This window comes from Aureococcus anophagefferens, assembly GCF_000186865.1.
Source record: "Aureococcus anophagefferens unplaced genomic scaffold AURANscaffold_25, whole genome shotgun sequence".
In the NCBI taxonomy this organism is placed as follows: Eukaryota; class Pelagophyceae; order Pelagomonadales; family Pelagomonadaceae; genus Aureococcus; species Aureococcus anophagefferens.
This window is the reverse complement of record NW_008705585.1, coordinates 124,421-138,691: the sequence shown is the minus strand read 5'-3', so window position 1 is coordinate 138,691 and position 14,271 is coordinate 124,421. Positions and strand designations below refer to the sequence as shown.

Here is a 14,271-nt window from a genome sequence, read left to right as displayed (position 1 = left end):
CTGCGTGCTCGAGCTCTCCGTCGCGGGCGCCGCGCCCGCGGACGTCGCCAGCCAGCTCGCGAAGGCGATCGACGGCGCCGCCGCGCCCGCGCCGGCGCCCGCGCCGAAGCCCAAGGCCGCCGCCGCGCCGAAGGCCGCGCCCGCGCCCGCGCCCGCGCCGGCGCCCGCGCCGAAGCCGAAGCCGACGGCCGCCGCCGAGCCCAAGGCGGAGCCCGAGGCGGAGCCCGAGGCCGGCGCCGAGCCGACGCCCGCCCCCGCCCCCGCCCCCGCACCAGCGGCGACCGCCGCGAACTACGCCGACATGAAAGTCGCCGAGCTCAAGGCCGTCCTCAAGGAGCGCGGCCTCAAGGTCGGCGGCAAAAAGGCGGAGCTCGTCGCCCGCCTCGAGGACGACGACGCCGCCTAGAGGCGTCCCCGATAAGGCGACACCGCGCGATGCGCGACACTCTGACGATGCACGAATTAGCGCGCGCGAGCGGTGGGGCGGCCTAGTTCTTGCCGATCTCGGCCTTGATCTCCTTGGCGAGCTGCTCGGACTTGTCCTTGAGGTTCTTGACGAGCTCGTCGACGCCCGCGCCGCCGGCCGCGGCCACGGGCGTGCCCGCGGCGCTCGGGGCGCCGGCGCCGCCGGTCGACTTGATCTTGTCGTCCTGCGGAGGGGCGCGCGGTTCGGCGGCGGCGTCGAGCGATCCCGCCGCGCGCGGATGCGGCTTCTTCGCGGCGGGCGGCGCGCCGCGCGACCGGCACACGACGGCGCGCGGCGTCGCCCCGGCGCGCGCCGCGCGCGCGGGGCCGAGGGCGGCCGCGGCGGCGCGATCGGCGGACGCGGCGGACGCGCCAACATCGTCTTCGCGTCAGCGGCGATCTTGTCGATGCGGCCCTCGAGATCCGACCGCATGGCGACGGATCGGGGCGCGGCGCGCTGCGGCGCAAAAGCCGCGGCGGATCCGGCGAAGAGAGCGAAGAGCGAGAGCTTCATTGCCTGCGAAGCGGCGAAGCGGTGAGCAGCGATTCGGCGACGCGCGCGCCCGCAATTTTTTCGCGCGACATCCTCGGCAAGCATGGCACGAAGGCTTCGATGGTCTCGATTGACGAAGTGGGCGTCCAGAACGGCGAACTGAAGGCGACGCGGGGGGCACGGGGCAGACGTAATGCCGATCCTCAATCCGGCCACGGCGGCAAGCACGGGTTGATATGGCTGCGATGCTGCCCCTCCAGCGGCTCTGTCTGTTGGCGCGGCTTCCGCGCGTAGAAACGGAGAGCCGCGCAACGTGTAATGTCGCCGCGCTCCACGCAAACGACCTTCTTCTACCGCGGCGGCCGCAAACGGGCGTTCAGGACCTTCCCGGCCAACGCCATCGACAGCGCCGCGGCCAAGCGCCTGCGCGCCTCCGGCAGCGGCCCCGTCGCCGGCGCTGCGGCAGCCCCGCGCAAGGATTTCGGCGAACCGGCCGACGCGGCGTCCTCGGCGCCCATGGACGACGGCGAGGCGCCGGCGACGGCGCGCAGCGAGCCCCCGTCGCTGTCCCGCGGCGGCGCCCGGGCCGGCTTCTTCGCGGCCGCCGTCGCCGAGGGCCGGCGGCTCCGGCCGCTCGTGCTCAAGCGGCAGACGGCCGTCGCCCTCGACGAGGCGGATGGCGACCTCGACGACGCCGAGGCCCAGCGTGTCCTGCGCCAGACCATCGAGTCGCTCTCGGAGTCGGCGTCGCGGCGCGACCTCGAGTTCCGCGCGGCGTCGGTGCGGAGCGCGAACCGCCGATACCACTAACGAATCCTAGAGATCACGGTGGGGCATGCCGTGGGAGTGAGACCGCATGGAAAAAAAAACAGCAAAACTTAGAGCATCCCGGCGGCGGTCTCGCCGAGCTCGCCGAGGGCCGCCGTCGCGCCGGCGAGGATCGCGTCCCGGTCGCCGGCGAGGGGCGCCCCCAGCGCGACGGCCGCGCCGCCCGTCGCCGACAGCGCCGACGCCGCGGGCACGAGCGCCGCCCCCGCCGTCGCCGCGAGCGTGCACAGGTCCTTGAGCGGCGCGCGCGCGTCGTCGAGGACGATGGCCGCGTGCTTCTTCGCGAAGAGGAGCTGCGCGGCGGCGTCGGGCTGCGCGGGCGCGCGCGCGGCGTCGAAGAGGAAGTGGAGCGCCGCGGCGCCGAGGTAGTCCCGGTCCGCGAGGGCGGCGACGGGCGCGCCGAGCACGTCCGGCAGCAGCGCCGCCGTCGCGAGGTGGAACGCGCGCTGGTCGAGCCGCGACGGCTCCGCGTGGGCCCGGACGACGACGAGCGCGGTCGTCGCCTTGAGCAGCGCCTCGGGGTCCGCGACGTACACACGCGTGCGCCGCTTCGCGTGGATGGACGCGAGGAAGCGGTGCTTGAAGGCCCGCCGCTTCTTGTCGATGTTCGGCGACGCGCCGGCGATTTTGGCGCCGCGCGTCGTGAGCCAGACCGGCGTCGCCAGCAAAATGCCCATCGTCGCCGCGGGGCCGACGGCGCAACAAGCCAGGAACGCGAGCACAAGGACGACGGACGCCGCGAAGGCGACGAGGACGGCCGCGGGGCCCTTGTCGACCAACGCGGCGAGGCGCCCGCCCGGCGCCGCGGGCTTGCACGCCAACGCCCCCGTCGCGAGGTGGGCCCGGGCGAGCGTGCAGCGCCGGTCCCGGTCCTTGCGCTTCGACGCGATGCGCTTCGCCGCGCCGGCGAAGGCGAGGTCCGCCTCCTCCAGCTCCTTGGCCAGCTTCGCGCCGTCGACGATCTTCGCGCGCGGCCCCGCCTTGCCCCCGCGCTTCAGCACGCTGCACAGGGTCCGCAGCGTCATGTCGACGTCCGCGAGCAGCTCCGCGTCCGGCGCGCAGCCGTGGGCCTCCTCGATGACCGTCAGGAGGTGGAGGCCCTCCATGGACCCGAGCCCGAGCGCCGCGACGGGCCCGTCGACGTCGAGGTCGCCCGGCTGGACCTTCATGACGCCCGCGGCCAGCGCGACGACGGAGTTCAGCAAATCGCCGTCGGCCATGGCCGCCAACGCCGCGAGCTTCTCCGCGCGGACCTCCGGGCTCATCGTCTTGATGCAGTCCGTCGCCTTCGCGTCGCCTTTCCGCTTTGGCAGCGGCGCCTTTCCGCCGCCGTTGAAGACGTACACGACGTCCAGGTCGCCGCCGGCGAGGGCCTTGGCGCACCACTTGCGCGCGATCTTGCCCGACGTCGTCTTCGGCGCGGTCCGCGCGGCGACGACCGTCGCGCGGGTCACCTCGACGCCGTGGCGGTCCGCGACCGCGCGCGCGGCGTCCGCCGCCGCCGCGGCGGCGTCGCCCCGGCCGGACGTCTCGCACAAGAATTGGATGCCCTCGGCGCCGTCGTCGCCGGCGCAGGCCACGGCCGCGCTGCAGCCCGGGCGGAACGCGCCGCGCGCCGCGTCCTCCCACGTCTTTTCCAGGTCCTGCGGGTAGTGGTTCTTGCCGCGCACGATGAGCAGGTCCTTCAGGCGCCCGCACACGAAGAGCTCCCCCTCGTGGAAGAAGCCGAGGTCGCCCGTGCGCAGCCAGCCCGCGGGTTCGACGTCGCCGAAGCGCGCGCGCCCGGGCACGAACGTCGCCGCGGCGTCGCCCGGCCGCGACGCGCCGAAATCCGCGGCCGACTTCTCCGGGCACTTCCAGTAGCCCCGCGCCCGCGACGGGCTCCGGAGCCAGATCTCGCCGACGGCGCCGTCGGCCGCGGCCGCGCCGCCGTCCTCGACGATCGCGACCTCGCCCGGCGGCGCGCCGCAGCCGAAGAGCGTCGTCGTCCGCGCGCCGCCGACGGCCGCCCGGCCGTGCTCGAGAGCGTCGGCGTCAAAGTCGACGCGCTGCGTGCCGTTCGTGCAGACGAAGACCGTGTGCTCCGCGAGGCCGTACGTCGGGAAGATGACTCCGGGCTTTAAACCGTGGTCCGCGAAGGCCGCTCTGAACGCGTCCACGTCGCAGGCTCGCACGGGCTCCGCGGCGTTGATGGCGTGGACGAGGGCGCTCAGGTCCACCTTCGGCTTCTTGTCGCTCTCGAGGAACTTGCGCGCGACGAGGCCGTAGGCGAACGACGGCGCTTGGACGTGCGTCGCGCCGTATTTGGTCATGTCCCGGACCCAGCGCGTCGGGTCGCGCACAAAGTCCAACGGCGACGAGTGGTAGCCCTTGCCGCCGCAGTAGAGCGTGCCGAGGTAGGAGCCGATGAGGCCCATGTCGTGGTACTGGGGCAGCCACGAGACGCAGACCGTCGTCTCGTCGGATCGCAGCGCGTCGGTGATGCCGCGCAGGTTGTGCGCGAGGTTCGCCCGCGCGATCATGACGCCCTTGGGCTCGCTCGTGGACCCGGACGTGTACTGGAGGAAGGCGAGGTCGCCGGCCTTGACCATGGGCGGCACCGCGGCGCCCGGGGCCGAATCCGTCGCGACCCACTCGCACGCCTCGTCCAGATCCGCGCACTTCGCGACGTCCTGCTGGAGGCTCTTGAAGCCGCGCAGGGAGCGCGCCAGACCCTTGTTCTTGATGTAGGACAGCGTGCTCAGCGCGACGGCGGCGCCGCTCGACGTCCGGATCGACGCGAACGCGTCGGCCTCGGGGCCTCCGAGTTTCCGCGGGTCCGGCGGGAAGACGGGCACGGCGACGACGCCGGCCTTGAGGCAGCCGTAGAAGGCGACTAAGAAGTCGAGGCCCGGCGGGTAGCAGAGCAGCGCGCGCTCGCCGGGCTTGACCTTGGCCGCGATCAGCGCCGCGACGCCGTTCGTGGCCTGATTGAGCTGGCCCATGGTGTAGCTGTCGCTCTCGCTGCCGTCGCCCTCGAGAAAGGTGTGGACGAGCGCCGTCGGCTTCTGCGCGACCCATGTCTCGAAGACGGCGAGGAGGTCCGCCGGCGGCGCGGCCATCGTGCGTGGCTCTTGGCAGGCTATGTCGACCTCAATTTGAGCGATTTTACCACAACTTTCTCCACAAGGTCAACCTTCGTGGGAGAGTCACCTCGGCCTCGATGGACATCACCAGGAGCAACTCGTAAGGCAACCCCAAAGGAGATGGGCTGCGGCCGGTCGCGCGACGTCGAGGCGGCCCGCGACGCCCCGAGCGAGCCGCCGCCGCTGCCGGACCTGGCGCCCATGGCCGAGCTCGAGGCCTTGTTGGCCGAGGCCGTGCGGCTGGGCATGCTGGACCGGCGCGGCGGCGCGGAGACGCGCCAGCGCGTCGTGGACGGCGAGCTCGCGCTCGACGCCGTGCGCAACACGTGGCGCGAGATCCTGGGCTTCGACGACGCGCCGCTGACCGGAGACGAGGTCGAGGTGTCGATCCGCCGCGAGCACCCGGTCTTCGAGGGCGCGCGGCCGCGGTCCGGCAGTTTGGTGGCGTCGGCCCACGACGACCTCACGTCGGCGAGCGACGACGACTCCTCCGACGGCGACGTCGCCGCCGACGGCGGCGAGGCGCTGCTGAAGAACGACGTCCGGCGGTTGAGCTTTTTGCGGAACCTGACGTCGCGCGGCCGCGTGCAGTGGGACGGGACGGAGCTCGCGCCGCCAGGAGAGGATGGCTGGGTGCCCTACGCCGTGCTGAGCTGCGGCAAGTTCGGCCTCGGCGTCTTCCGGCCGGACGACGCGGGCCGGCCCGCGGCCGGCGCGCCGCGGTTGCAGGTCGGCGACGCGTTCCTCGGGCGGCCGCCGGCGGACGAGGAAGCGCCCATGGTCGCCGTGCGCGTCGCGACGGCCGCGGGCGACGTGGAAGGGTTGGTGCAGCGCTTCCGCGACGAGGGCGGCCGGCGGCGCGTGCTCGTGGCGCCCGCGGCGACGTCGCCGGACAGGCCGCGCCGCGCGCCGCGCGTGCCGCTGTCGTCGAAGCTCGGCGTGCTCAAGGCGGCCTGCCAGAGCCTGGCCGTGCCCTGGGAGGACGGCCACATCCAGGTGATCTTGCGGCGGGAGACGGCGGCGCGGGACGCGCTGGATTTGGCGGCGGCGCTGCCGGCGCGCGACTTCTGGAAGACGTGGCGCTTCGACATTGCGGATGAGCCGGGCATGGACGCCGGGGGTCTGGCGCGCGAGTGCTGGGCGCTCATCGCCGCGGGCGTCTTGGACCCCGAGTCCAAGTACTGGCGCTTCGCGGCGACGGATAACGTGACGCTCCAGATCCGGCCGCCGCGCGACCCGGCGGCCTTTTCGCCCGAGGACGCCAAGCACTATCGGGTCGCCGGGCGCCTCGTCGCCAAGGCTCTGTTCGACGGCCAGACCATCCCCGCGCACCTCAACCGGCCCATGCTCAAGCATCTGCTGGCCATGCCCGTGACGTTCTCCGACCTCGAGTACGTCGACGCGCTGCTCTACCGCTCCTGCCGCCACGTCGCCGACTCGTCCGACGCCGAGGCGCTGTGCCTCACGTTCTCCTACCGGGACCGCGACTGCGCCAGGGCCGTGGACCTGGGGCCGGGCGGCGCGGACCGCGACGTCGACGCGTCGAACAAGGACGAGTACGTCGCGCGGCTCTTCAAGTTCGCCATGCTCGACGTCGTCTCCAAGCCGTTGGGCAAGTTCCTCAAGGGCTTCTACGAGGTGCTGCCCCTGGCGGCGCTCAACGCGGCGGCCTTCGACCCGGGGGATTTAGAACTCGCGATCGCGGGCTTGGACGACGTCGACGTCGGCGACTGGCGCGCGCACACGGAGTACTCCCAGGGCTACGACGACGACGACCCGGCCGTGGCGAATTTTTGGAGTTTTGTCGCGGGCCTGCCCGACGAGAAGCGCGCGAAGCTCCTCCAGTTCGTCACGGGCACGAGCCGGTTGCCCGCGGGCGGCTTCGCGAACCTCCAGGGCCGCGACGGCGTCACGAAGGGCTTCGAGCTGCGCCGCCGGCCCGGCGGCGACAAGGCCTTCCCCGTGGCCCACACGTGCTTCAACCGCCTCGACCTGCCGGCCTACTCGGACGTCGCGGTCCTCGCGCGGATCCTGTCGGCCATCCTCGAGGGGGACGTCCTCGGCTTCTCGGGGGACTAATCCACTACACATCACCGTTAGGCTCCCTGACGAAGCTACCCGCGTACCCGGCGCCAGTCGCCCAGCTCGCCATGAACGCCGTGATCGCGTCGCGGGTGCTCTCAGGGTTCATATAATCTCGATGGGCGATCGCCACTTCCCCAGTTTGGCTGTTGGTGAAATTCAGCTCCACTCCGGGAATCTGTGGATTTAAGATCGCGAAGTCATCAACTGCCTTTGCCAAACCGAGAAATTTTCGATCGACGCTCTTCGCCTTTCGAAAGAATCTACAGGTCAACCGATGAGTCCGACGCCAATGGGCTTTCTGGCAGTCGCGAGAGCAATAGCTAACAGATTCGCACCCGGCGCAGAGCTGGAACGGCGAGACGACGAGCGGTGCCTCGCCCTGACAATTTCCACACCGGCGCCGCGCGAGCTTTTTCTGCACGCGCGGGTGCTCGTCGAAGAGTTCCGCGAACTCCTGAAAGTCTCCCCGCGACCTCGCGATGCAGCGCACGGTCGAACCGCTGTCGCGCGACGTGTCGATGAAGGTGGGGGGGTGCCGCAGCGTGTCAACTTTCTTGTCGACGACGCGCGTCGGATCGCAGCCGTGCGCGAGAAGCAGCCGCGCGACGCCCATGTGGTCGGCACGACATGTAAACGGATCTTCCCAGAAATACTTGTTCAAATTTGGCGGCGCCGAGAGTGCGTACATACACGCGACGAGAGCTTTCGGCCCGTTCAGTCTGTCGTCGGCGCGGGCTCCGTTCACGAGGAGGAATTTGACCGCGTCGACCCGTCCGCGGCGCGCGCACATCTCGAGACCGGTAGCCATCTCAAAGCCAAATCCGGGATCCATTCCCACCCTGTTCGCGTCCGCACCGTGAGCGATGAGCAGCATCACGATCCGAGTGCGACACTTCGCTTTCTTCGGAGCGAACGAAGCTGGCGGGCGAACCTTTTCCAGCATACGATGCAACGCGAACGTGAGGTGGCTCGGGACGGTCTCGGCGTCGGCGCCTCTCTCGAGAAGGAGCTCGAGCACCTTCAAATGCTCCTCGGTGGACGCGACGTGCAGCGGTAAGGTTTCGAACGCGACATCTTCTTCGTCGTCACGCTGCGGCCCGAGATTTGGGTCGGCTCCTTCGTCAAGAGCTTCCTTGGCTAACCAAAACAGACCCTTTGTGACCGCGTGCCCAAGCCTGCGCTGTAGATCAAGACGGCGCTCCTGTTCCGCCGCTTGGTGCTCATCCAGTGCCGCCTTCACTGATGCGAGGCGCTTCTCCTCCGCCTGGGCTACAAGGTTCTTACGGAGATTCTCGAGATGCTGGATCTTTTGCGCCTCGCTCAGCTCCTTGCCCGGCTCCGCTTCCAGCTCGACCATAGTGCTGCCCGAGCAGACATTGAACGGCAGCATGCGGATACGCAGCATCCGCACCCACCCACGCTTTAACGCGACGGGCTCGGGCTGCTAGGGAGAGCGTCGGCTGCCCGCGCGCGTCCGGCGCACCACCAGGGACGATGGCGCTGTCGAGCGGCGCGGTCGTGGACAAAATCCGGCTCATCGTGCGCCAGCGGCGCGTGCGGCTCATCGAGTTCTTCCTGAGCTTCGACTCGACGGGCAAGAAGCACTGCACGCCGGCCCAGTTCCGGCGGGCGCTCGACATGAGCGGCGTGACGCGGGAGATGGCGACGGTGGGCGAGGACGAGCTCTACGCCCTCGTCGGCGACTACACGAGCGCCTCGGACCCGGGCAAGGTGCGCTACGCGGATTTCTGCGACGACGTCGACGAGGTCTTCACGATCAAGGGCCTCCAGAAGACGCCCCTGAGCCCCGTGAAGCTCGCGCTCGACGACGAGCCCATCTACTACTCGCGCATCGGCCTGCGCCACCCGCGCCTCGACGACGCGGCCATCGCGGCGCTGCGGCAGACGCTGCTGGCTCTGGGCCGGTCGGTCTCCGCGTCGGGCGTCGTCATCAAGGACTTCTTCGTCGACTTCGACCACAACAACGACGGCTGCATCACGCGGGCGGAGTTCATGCGCAACGTCCACCGGCTCCACCGGCGCATGACGAACACGACCGCGGAGCAGCTCGCGTCCGCCTACGCCGTCCCCCAGGGCGTCCACTTCCGCGCGCTCCAGGCCGACGTCGAGGCTTTGGGCGTGGGCCACGTGTCGACCTTCAACATCGGCACGCCCAAGGCCGGCGAGGTCGGGCGCGCCAAGTCCATTTCCGGACGGCTGAACGCGAACGCGGAGGATTATAGGGTCTGGGCCGAGGACCGCGACGGCGAGCTCGCGGGGCTGGAGCGCAAGCTCGCGCTCCAGGTGTCGGAGCGGCGCATCCGCCTCGCCGAGTTCTTCCTGGATTTCGACCCCCTGCGCCACGGCACGTGCCCCGAGCCCAAGTTCGTCCAGGGCCTCCGGCGGACGTTCACGACGAAGCTGTCGCCGGCGGCCGTCGGCGCGCTCGCGGAGAAGTACCGCGCGGCGCCGGACGTCGTCTCCTGGCGGTCCTTCGTGGACGCCATCGAGGGCATCATGGCAGACCTGTGCGGCCCGGAGAAGGAGGCGTCGAGCGTGCGCTGGTGCGCGAAGCCCTCGTCGGGCCTCGAGGCCATCCTCTTCGAGATCCGCGACAAGATCAAGAAGCGCCGCGTGCTCCTCGTGCCCACGTTCCAGGACTTCGACCCGCGGCGCAACGAGCACGTCACCCGAGACCAGTTCGAGCGCGTGCTCGCGCAGTTTGGCCTCCTGCCGGACACGCGCGCGAAGCTCAAGGCTTTGCTCGCCGCGTACGCGGCGCAGGACGGCCGCCACCCGGCGGACCACTACGTCAACTACCGGAGCTTCCTCGGCGACGTCACGGACAAGCCCCTGGGCCCCGCGGACGAGGCCGCGCCGAGCCCGCTCGCGGACGCGCCCGGGTCCACGGGCTTCCCCAGGGCCATGTCCGCGTCGCTGCCGTCGCTCACGACATCAACCACGGGCGAGATGGACGTGCCGCCGCTGCGCCCGGCGCCCGTGCTCCTCCAGCACGTGCGCCAGAAGGTGCTCCAGAACCGCGTCCGCCTGTGTGGAAATCAACCACTGGTTTGGGGGGTCCCCACCAAACTTCAGAACTCTCTAGCTCCGTCAAATCGAAGTCGATTCGGCTGATTTTTGGACGGATCGATTGCTCCCGTCGAGTTCTCGAAGCACAGCAGAAAGCCTCGCGTCGAAACGGTCGATTACGCGCGCATTGAAGTCGGGTTGAAGATTTGATTTCCACACAGGCGTGCGCCTCAAGGAGTTCTTCCGCGACGACGACCCGTTGCACCGCGGCGTCGTCACGCGGTCCCAGTTCTACCGGGGCCTGCGCGCCGCCGTCGACGGCATCGTGTCCGCCGAGGAGGCGGAGGTGTTGAGCGACGCCTACACGGCCGTCGGCGGCGCGCTGGACACGCACGGCATGCCGTTCGTGAAATGGGTCGAGTTCGTGACGGACGTCGACCGCGTCTTCGTGCCGGAGGGCCTGGAGAAGCGGCCCATGGCCGACGTCGCCGCGGAGACGGCGGCGGCGCGCGCGGGCGAGGATCTGAACGACGCCACGGTCATGTCGCTGACCGCGGGCGCGACGGACGACGTATTGGACGCCGCGCAGCCGGCGATCGCGCGGCTGTCGCACATCGTCAAGGTCCAGGGCCTGGAGATGCAGCCCTTCTTCGAGGACTTCGACAAGGCGAACTCGGGCCGCGTGCGCGAGACCCACTTCCGCCGCGTGCTGTCCATGGTCGGCTTGCTAGGCGAGATGTCCGCGGACGAGCTCGCGGCGCTGGTCGCGTCGTGCGTCGACAAGCCGCCCTTCTCCCTCGCGGCGGTCGCGTCCCACTCGCGGGACACGCTGAGCAGCGCGGACATCAACTACGACAAGTTTTTGTCGTTGATCGGGTCCGTGGGATCCCACGGCTTCTCGGGCACGCACAGCGACAAGCAGAAGGAGTTCCCCACGGGCAAGCGGCTCAAGAAGTCCGTCGCTTTGCCCGTCGTCGACGTCGTCGCGGTCATCGACGACCTGGTGTCCCAGCTCGCCGCGCGGCGCGCGCGGCTCCAGGACTTCCTCACGGACGGCGACAAGCTCCGATCCGGCGAGATCTCCATCGCGCGGTTCAAGTCCGCGCTGGGCCGCGCGGGCCTGACGCTCACCGAGGCGACGCTCGTGGCGCTGACGAAGCGCTTCCAGTCCTCGAAGCACAGCGACTGCATCAACTGGCGCGCGTTCGTGACGGCCTTGGAGAACTCGCACTACGCGGGGCCCGTCGAGCACACGCCCGCGTCCATCGAGAGCGCGAACCACTGCGAGAGCGACCCCCAGCTGCTGACCCTGCTCGGCAAGCTCCGGACCATCATCGCCGAGCGGCGCCTCCACCTCAAACCCTCCTTCCAGGACTACGACAAGCACAACCGGCTCTGCTGCAGCAAGGAGCAGCTCGCGGCCGTCATGGACAAGATGCAGCTCAAGACGACGGCGACGGACAACGACCTGCTCTTCAAGGCGTTCAAGGTGCCCGAGGGCCTCCACCCCGTCGGCAAGGACTTCTTCGACTACAAGGCCTTCGTCGGCTCCATCGACCCCATGGAGCGCTTCTAGGACCGCCGCACGATTTTCCCATCCCCCCGCCGTTACGACTCAGTCCTTCGCGCCGGGCTCGTCGGGCCGCGGCGAGTTCGACCGCGACGCCGCCGGCGCCGGCTCGTCCTTCTTCGACTTGTCCCGGGACCGCCGCGCGACGATCGCCGCCGGGTCGAAGACCGACGTCGGGTAGTTCGACGCGACGTCGTCGATGCCGTAGTAGTCGACGATCTTCTGGAGGAGCATGGGGTTGTTGAAGTCGCGGTTCGCCCGGATCTGCTGCGTCGGGTTGAGGTTCTTCGCGCGGTAGCCGGCGAGCCTCGCCTCGAGCTCCGGGTCGCAGTCGCCGGGCGGCGGCGGCGGCAGCTCGCCCGGCGGGCACTCGAGGCGGGTGTATCTCGGCTTCTTCGCCGCCGGGGGCTGGGCGTCGGAAGCGTCCGGCGCCGCGGAGCTCGAGCCGGCCTCGTCGCCGTCGTCGCCGTCGGGCGCGTCCTCCGCGACGGCGAAGGGGTCGTAGGCGGCCTCCTCGCCGTCGCCGGTGGTGACGGCCAGCGGCGTGTCGCCGCCGGCCTCGCTCTCGGACCCGTAGGCGGCCATGAGGTGGTCCATGGCGCGACGGCGCTCGAGCTCGCGGCGGCGGTCGAGCCGACGTTGGCGACACCGTCTCTGCCACAAGGGCATGAGGCAGTGAGCTGGAGCTTTTGCCATCCATCGCTGCGCGGACGCTGCACAGATGACGAGCAAAACGGAAGGCAGGAGGTGCGCTTGTGCCGCAGCAACGCCGCGGAAAGCAAAACAGCCGCCGCCGCGCAGGCTCGGCGCCGCCTTTGCGAAGATGATGGGCCGATGTCCCAAGACGGTGAGCGCCGCGCCCGCTAACTGCCAAAAGACACGTCAACCCTCGACAGGTCGCCGCCTACGGCGCCTGCGTCCGCGAGAAGATCGCCGACGGCGCGCTCGAGCGCGACGCGTGCGCGCGGGAATTCGCCGCAATGAAGAAGCGCGGCGCCGCGCCGAAACCGCCGGGTGTCTTGCGCCGAAACCGCCGAGTGGAGACGAGCCGCTCTCCAGTTCGTCCGCAACCGTTCTTTCGCGTGGTGGAACGGCATATACAGTCGCTTGATCTCCGCGCGCCGCGCAGGTGCTTCGCGGAGGTGCGACGGCTCAAGTAAGTCTTCGTATTAGATCGCCTCCACCTCGTCGGGGTCGGGCGCGGGGCGCGCGGCGGCCTGCGCGAGCGTCGCGCGCGCGCGGACGGCCTTCGCCTTGACGAGGTCGAGGGCCTTGGAGAAGTCCTTCGACGCCTGGGAGCGGCGGTCCCTGCGCTTCTTCGCGGGCGCCGGCGCCGGCGCGGGCGGGATGCTCGGGGGCCGCCCCGGCTGCACCGTGCCCTCGGCGAGGTCCCGGACCCGGAGAGCGGGCTTCTCCTCCTCCTCCTCCGAGTCGGGCGCGTCGTCCGCCGCGCGGAGGTAGGCCCCGAGCCAGTCGTCGGCGTCGCCGTCCTCCTCCTCCTCCTCCGGCGGCGGCGGCGGCACGCCGCCGTCGGGCGCGCCGTCGGGCCCCCAGAACTGCGCCACGGAGTCGCGGTGCCGCTCCGCGTCCGACAGGCGCCGGAGCCGCCGCCGGAGGTCCCGCACGGCGTCGACGAGGAGCTTCTTCTCCTGCCGCCGCCGCTTCGCCTCGGCGCGGTCCGCGGCCTGGCGCGAGGCCGTCTGCAGCTCCGCGTCGCAGCGGTCCGCGTCGAGGGCGCGCCGCGCGGCGTCGCGGTCGCGGCGCGCGGCGGCGGCGTCCGCGGCCGCGGCCTCGACGCGCCGCGCGGCGGCCGCCGCCGCGGCGTCGCGCTCGCGCGCGAGGGCCGCCGCGGCGGCGGCGGACGCCGCGCCGGCGTCGCGGAGCCGCGCGAGCTCCCGCAGAACGGCCTCCGAGACCTCGCGCGGCCGCGAAACCGTCGACGCGAGCGTCGACCGGTGGCCCTCCGCGGCGCCGCGCACGGCGTGCAGCGCGGCCGCCAAAGCCTCCGCGCGCTCCTCGCCGAGCCGCGCGTCGCGGTCCCGCGCCGCCGCCTCCGCCTCGAGGTCCCGGACGCGCGCCCGCAAATCCCCGAGCTCCGACTCCGCGGCCTCGACCGCGGCCTCGGCGCGGCGCCGCGCGTCGCCCTGGGCCACAACATCCAGATCCGCGAGGCTCGCGCGGAAGCGGTCGACGTCGTCGCTCGTCGTGAACCGCGCGCGCACGTCCGGCTCGCCGGCCGCGCGCGGCGCGAACCGGAGCTCCGCGGGGCCCTCCGCCAATGCCTCGAAGCCGCCGAGGTCCGTCACCGACACGGGCGCGTCCCCGCGGTGCGGCTCGTAGCCGTACAAAAGCACGGCGGGCCGCAGCGCCCAGCGCCGCAGGTTCCAGAACTTGTCGGCTGGATCGTGCTCGTGCACCGCGCCCTCGAACGCGCCGCGCCGCGCGCGCGCGACGGTGCCGCGGTCGCACCAGCCGGCGAAGCCGCGCATCTCCGCGGCCGGCGCGTCGTCGTCGCACCGCTCCGCGACGATCTCAAAGTCCTCCCGGGAGTCCTGCGACGACGACGCCGACGGCGGCGCGCGCGGCCGCAACTCGTCGTCCATGTCCAGCGGCAGCATGCCCAGGTTGTCGAAATCAACGAACATGGCGATGTGTGAGGTCTTTGGCGGCGCGCG

General features: G+C 71.2%; 3 protein-coding genes across 3 annotated transcripts; 2 read left to right on the top strand and 1 right to left on the bottom strand.

Annotated features, from left to right (window-relative positions):
• Nucleotides 1-1,836: 1,836 nt before the first annotated feature.
• On the bottom strand, nucleotides 1,837-4,377 carry AURANDRAFT_66674 (hypothetical protein; the record flags this gene model as incomplete). The annotated part of the gene is made up of 1 exon (XM_009041925.1): nucleotides 1,837-4,377. The coding sequence occupies one exon, from the start codon at nucleotides 4,375-4,377 to the stop codon at nucleotides 1,837-1,839; it is 2,541 nt and encodes an 846-aa protein (XP_009040173.1).
• Nucleotides 4,378-5,841: 1,464 nt separating this feature from the next.
• On the top strand, nucleotides 5,842-7,003 carry AURANDRAFT_38695 (hypothetical protein; the record flags this gene model as incomplete). Its single annotated transcript, XM_009042012.1, has 1 exon — nucleotides 5,842-7,003. One exon carries the CDS (start codon nucleotides 6,019-6,021, stop codon nucleotides 6,988-6,990), a length of 972 nt encoding a protein of 323 aa, XP_009040260.1.
• Nucleotides 7,004-8,490: 1,487 nt separating this feature from the next.
• Nucleotides 8,491-11,602, top strand: AURANDRAFT_66672 (hypothetical protein; the record flags this gene model as incomplete). Its single annotated transcript, XM_009042013.1, has 2 exons — nucleotides 8,491-10,048; nucleotides 10,248-11,602. The coding sequence occupies 2 exons, from the start codon at nucleotides 8,491-8,493 to the stop codon at nucleotides 11,600-11,602; spliced, it is 2,913 nt and encodes a 970-aa protein (XP_009040261.1).
• Nucleotides 11,603-14,271: the final 2,669 nt, after the last annotated feature.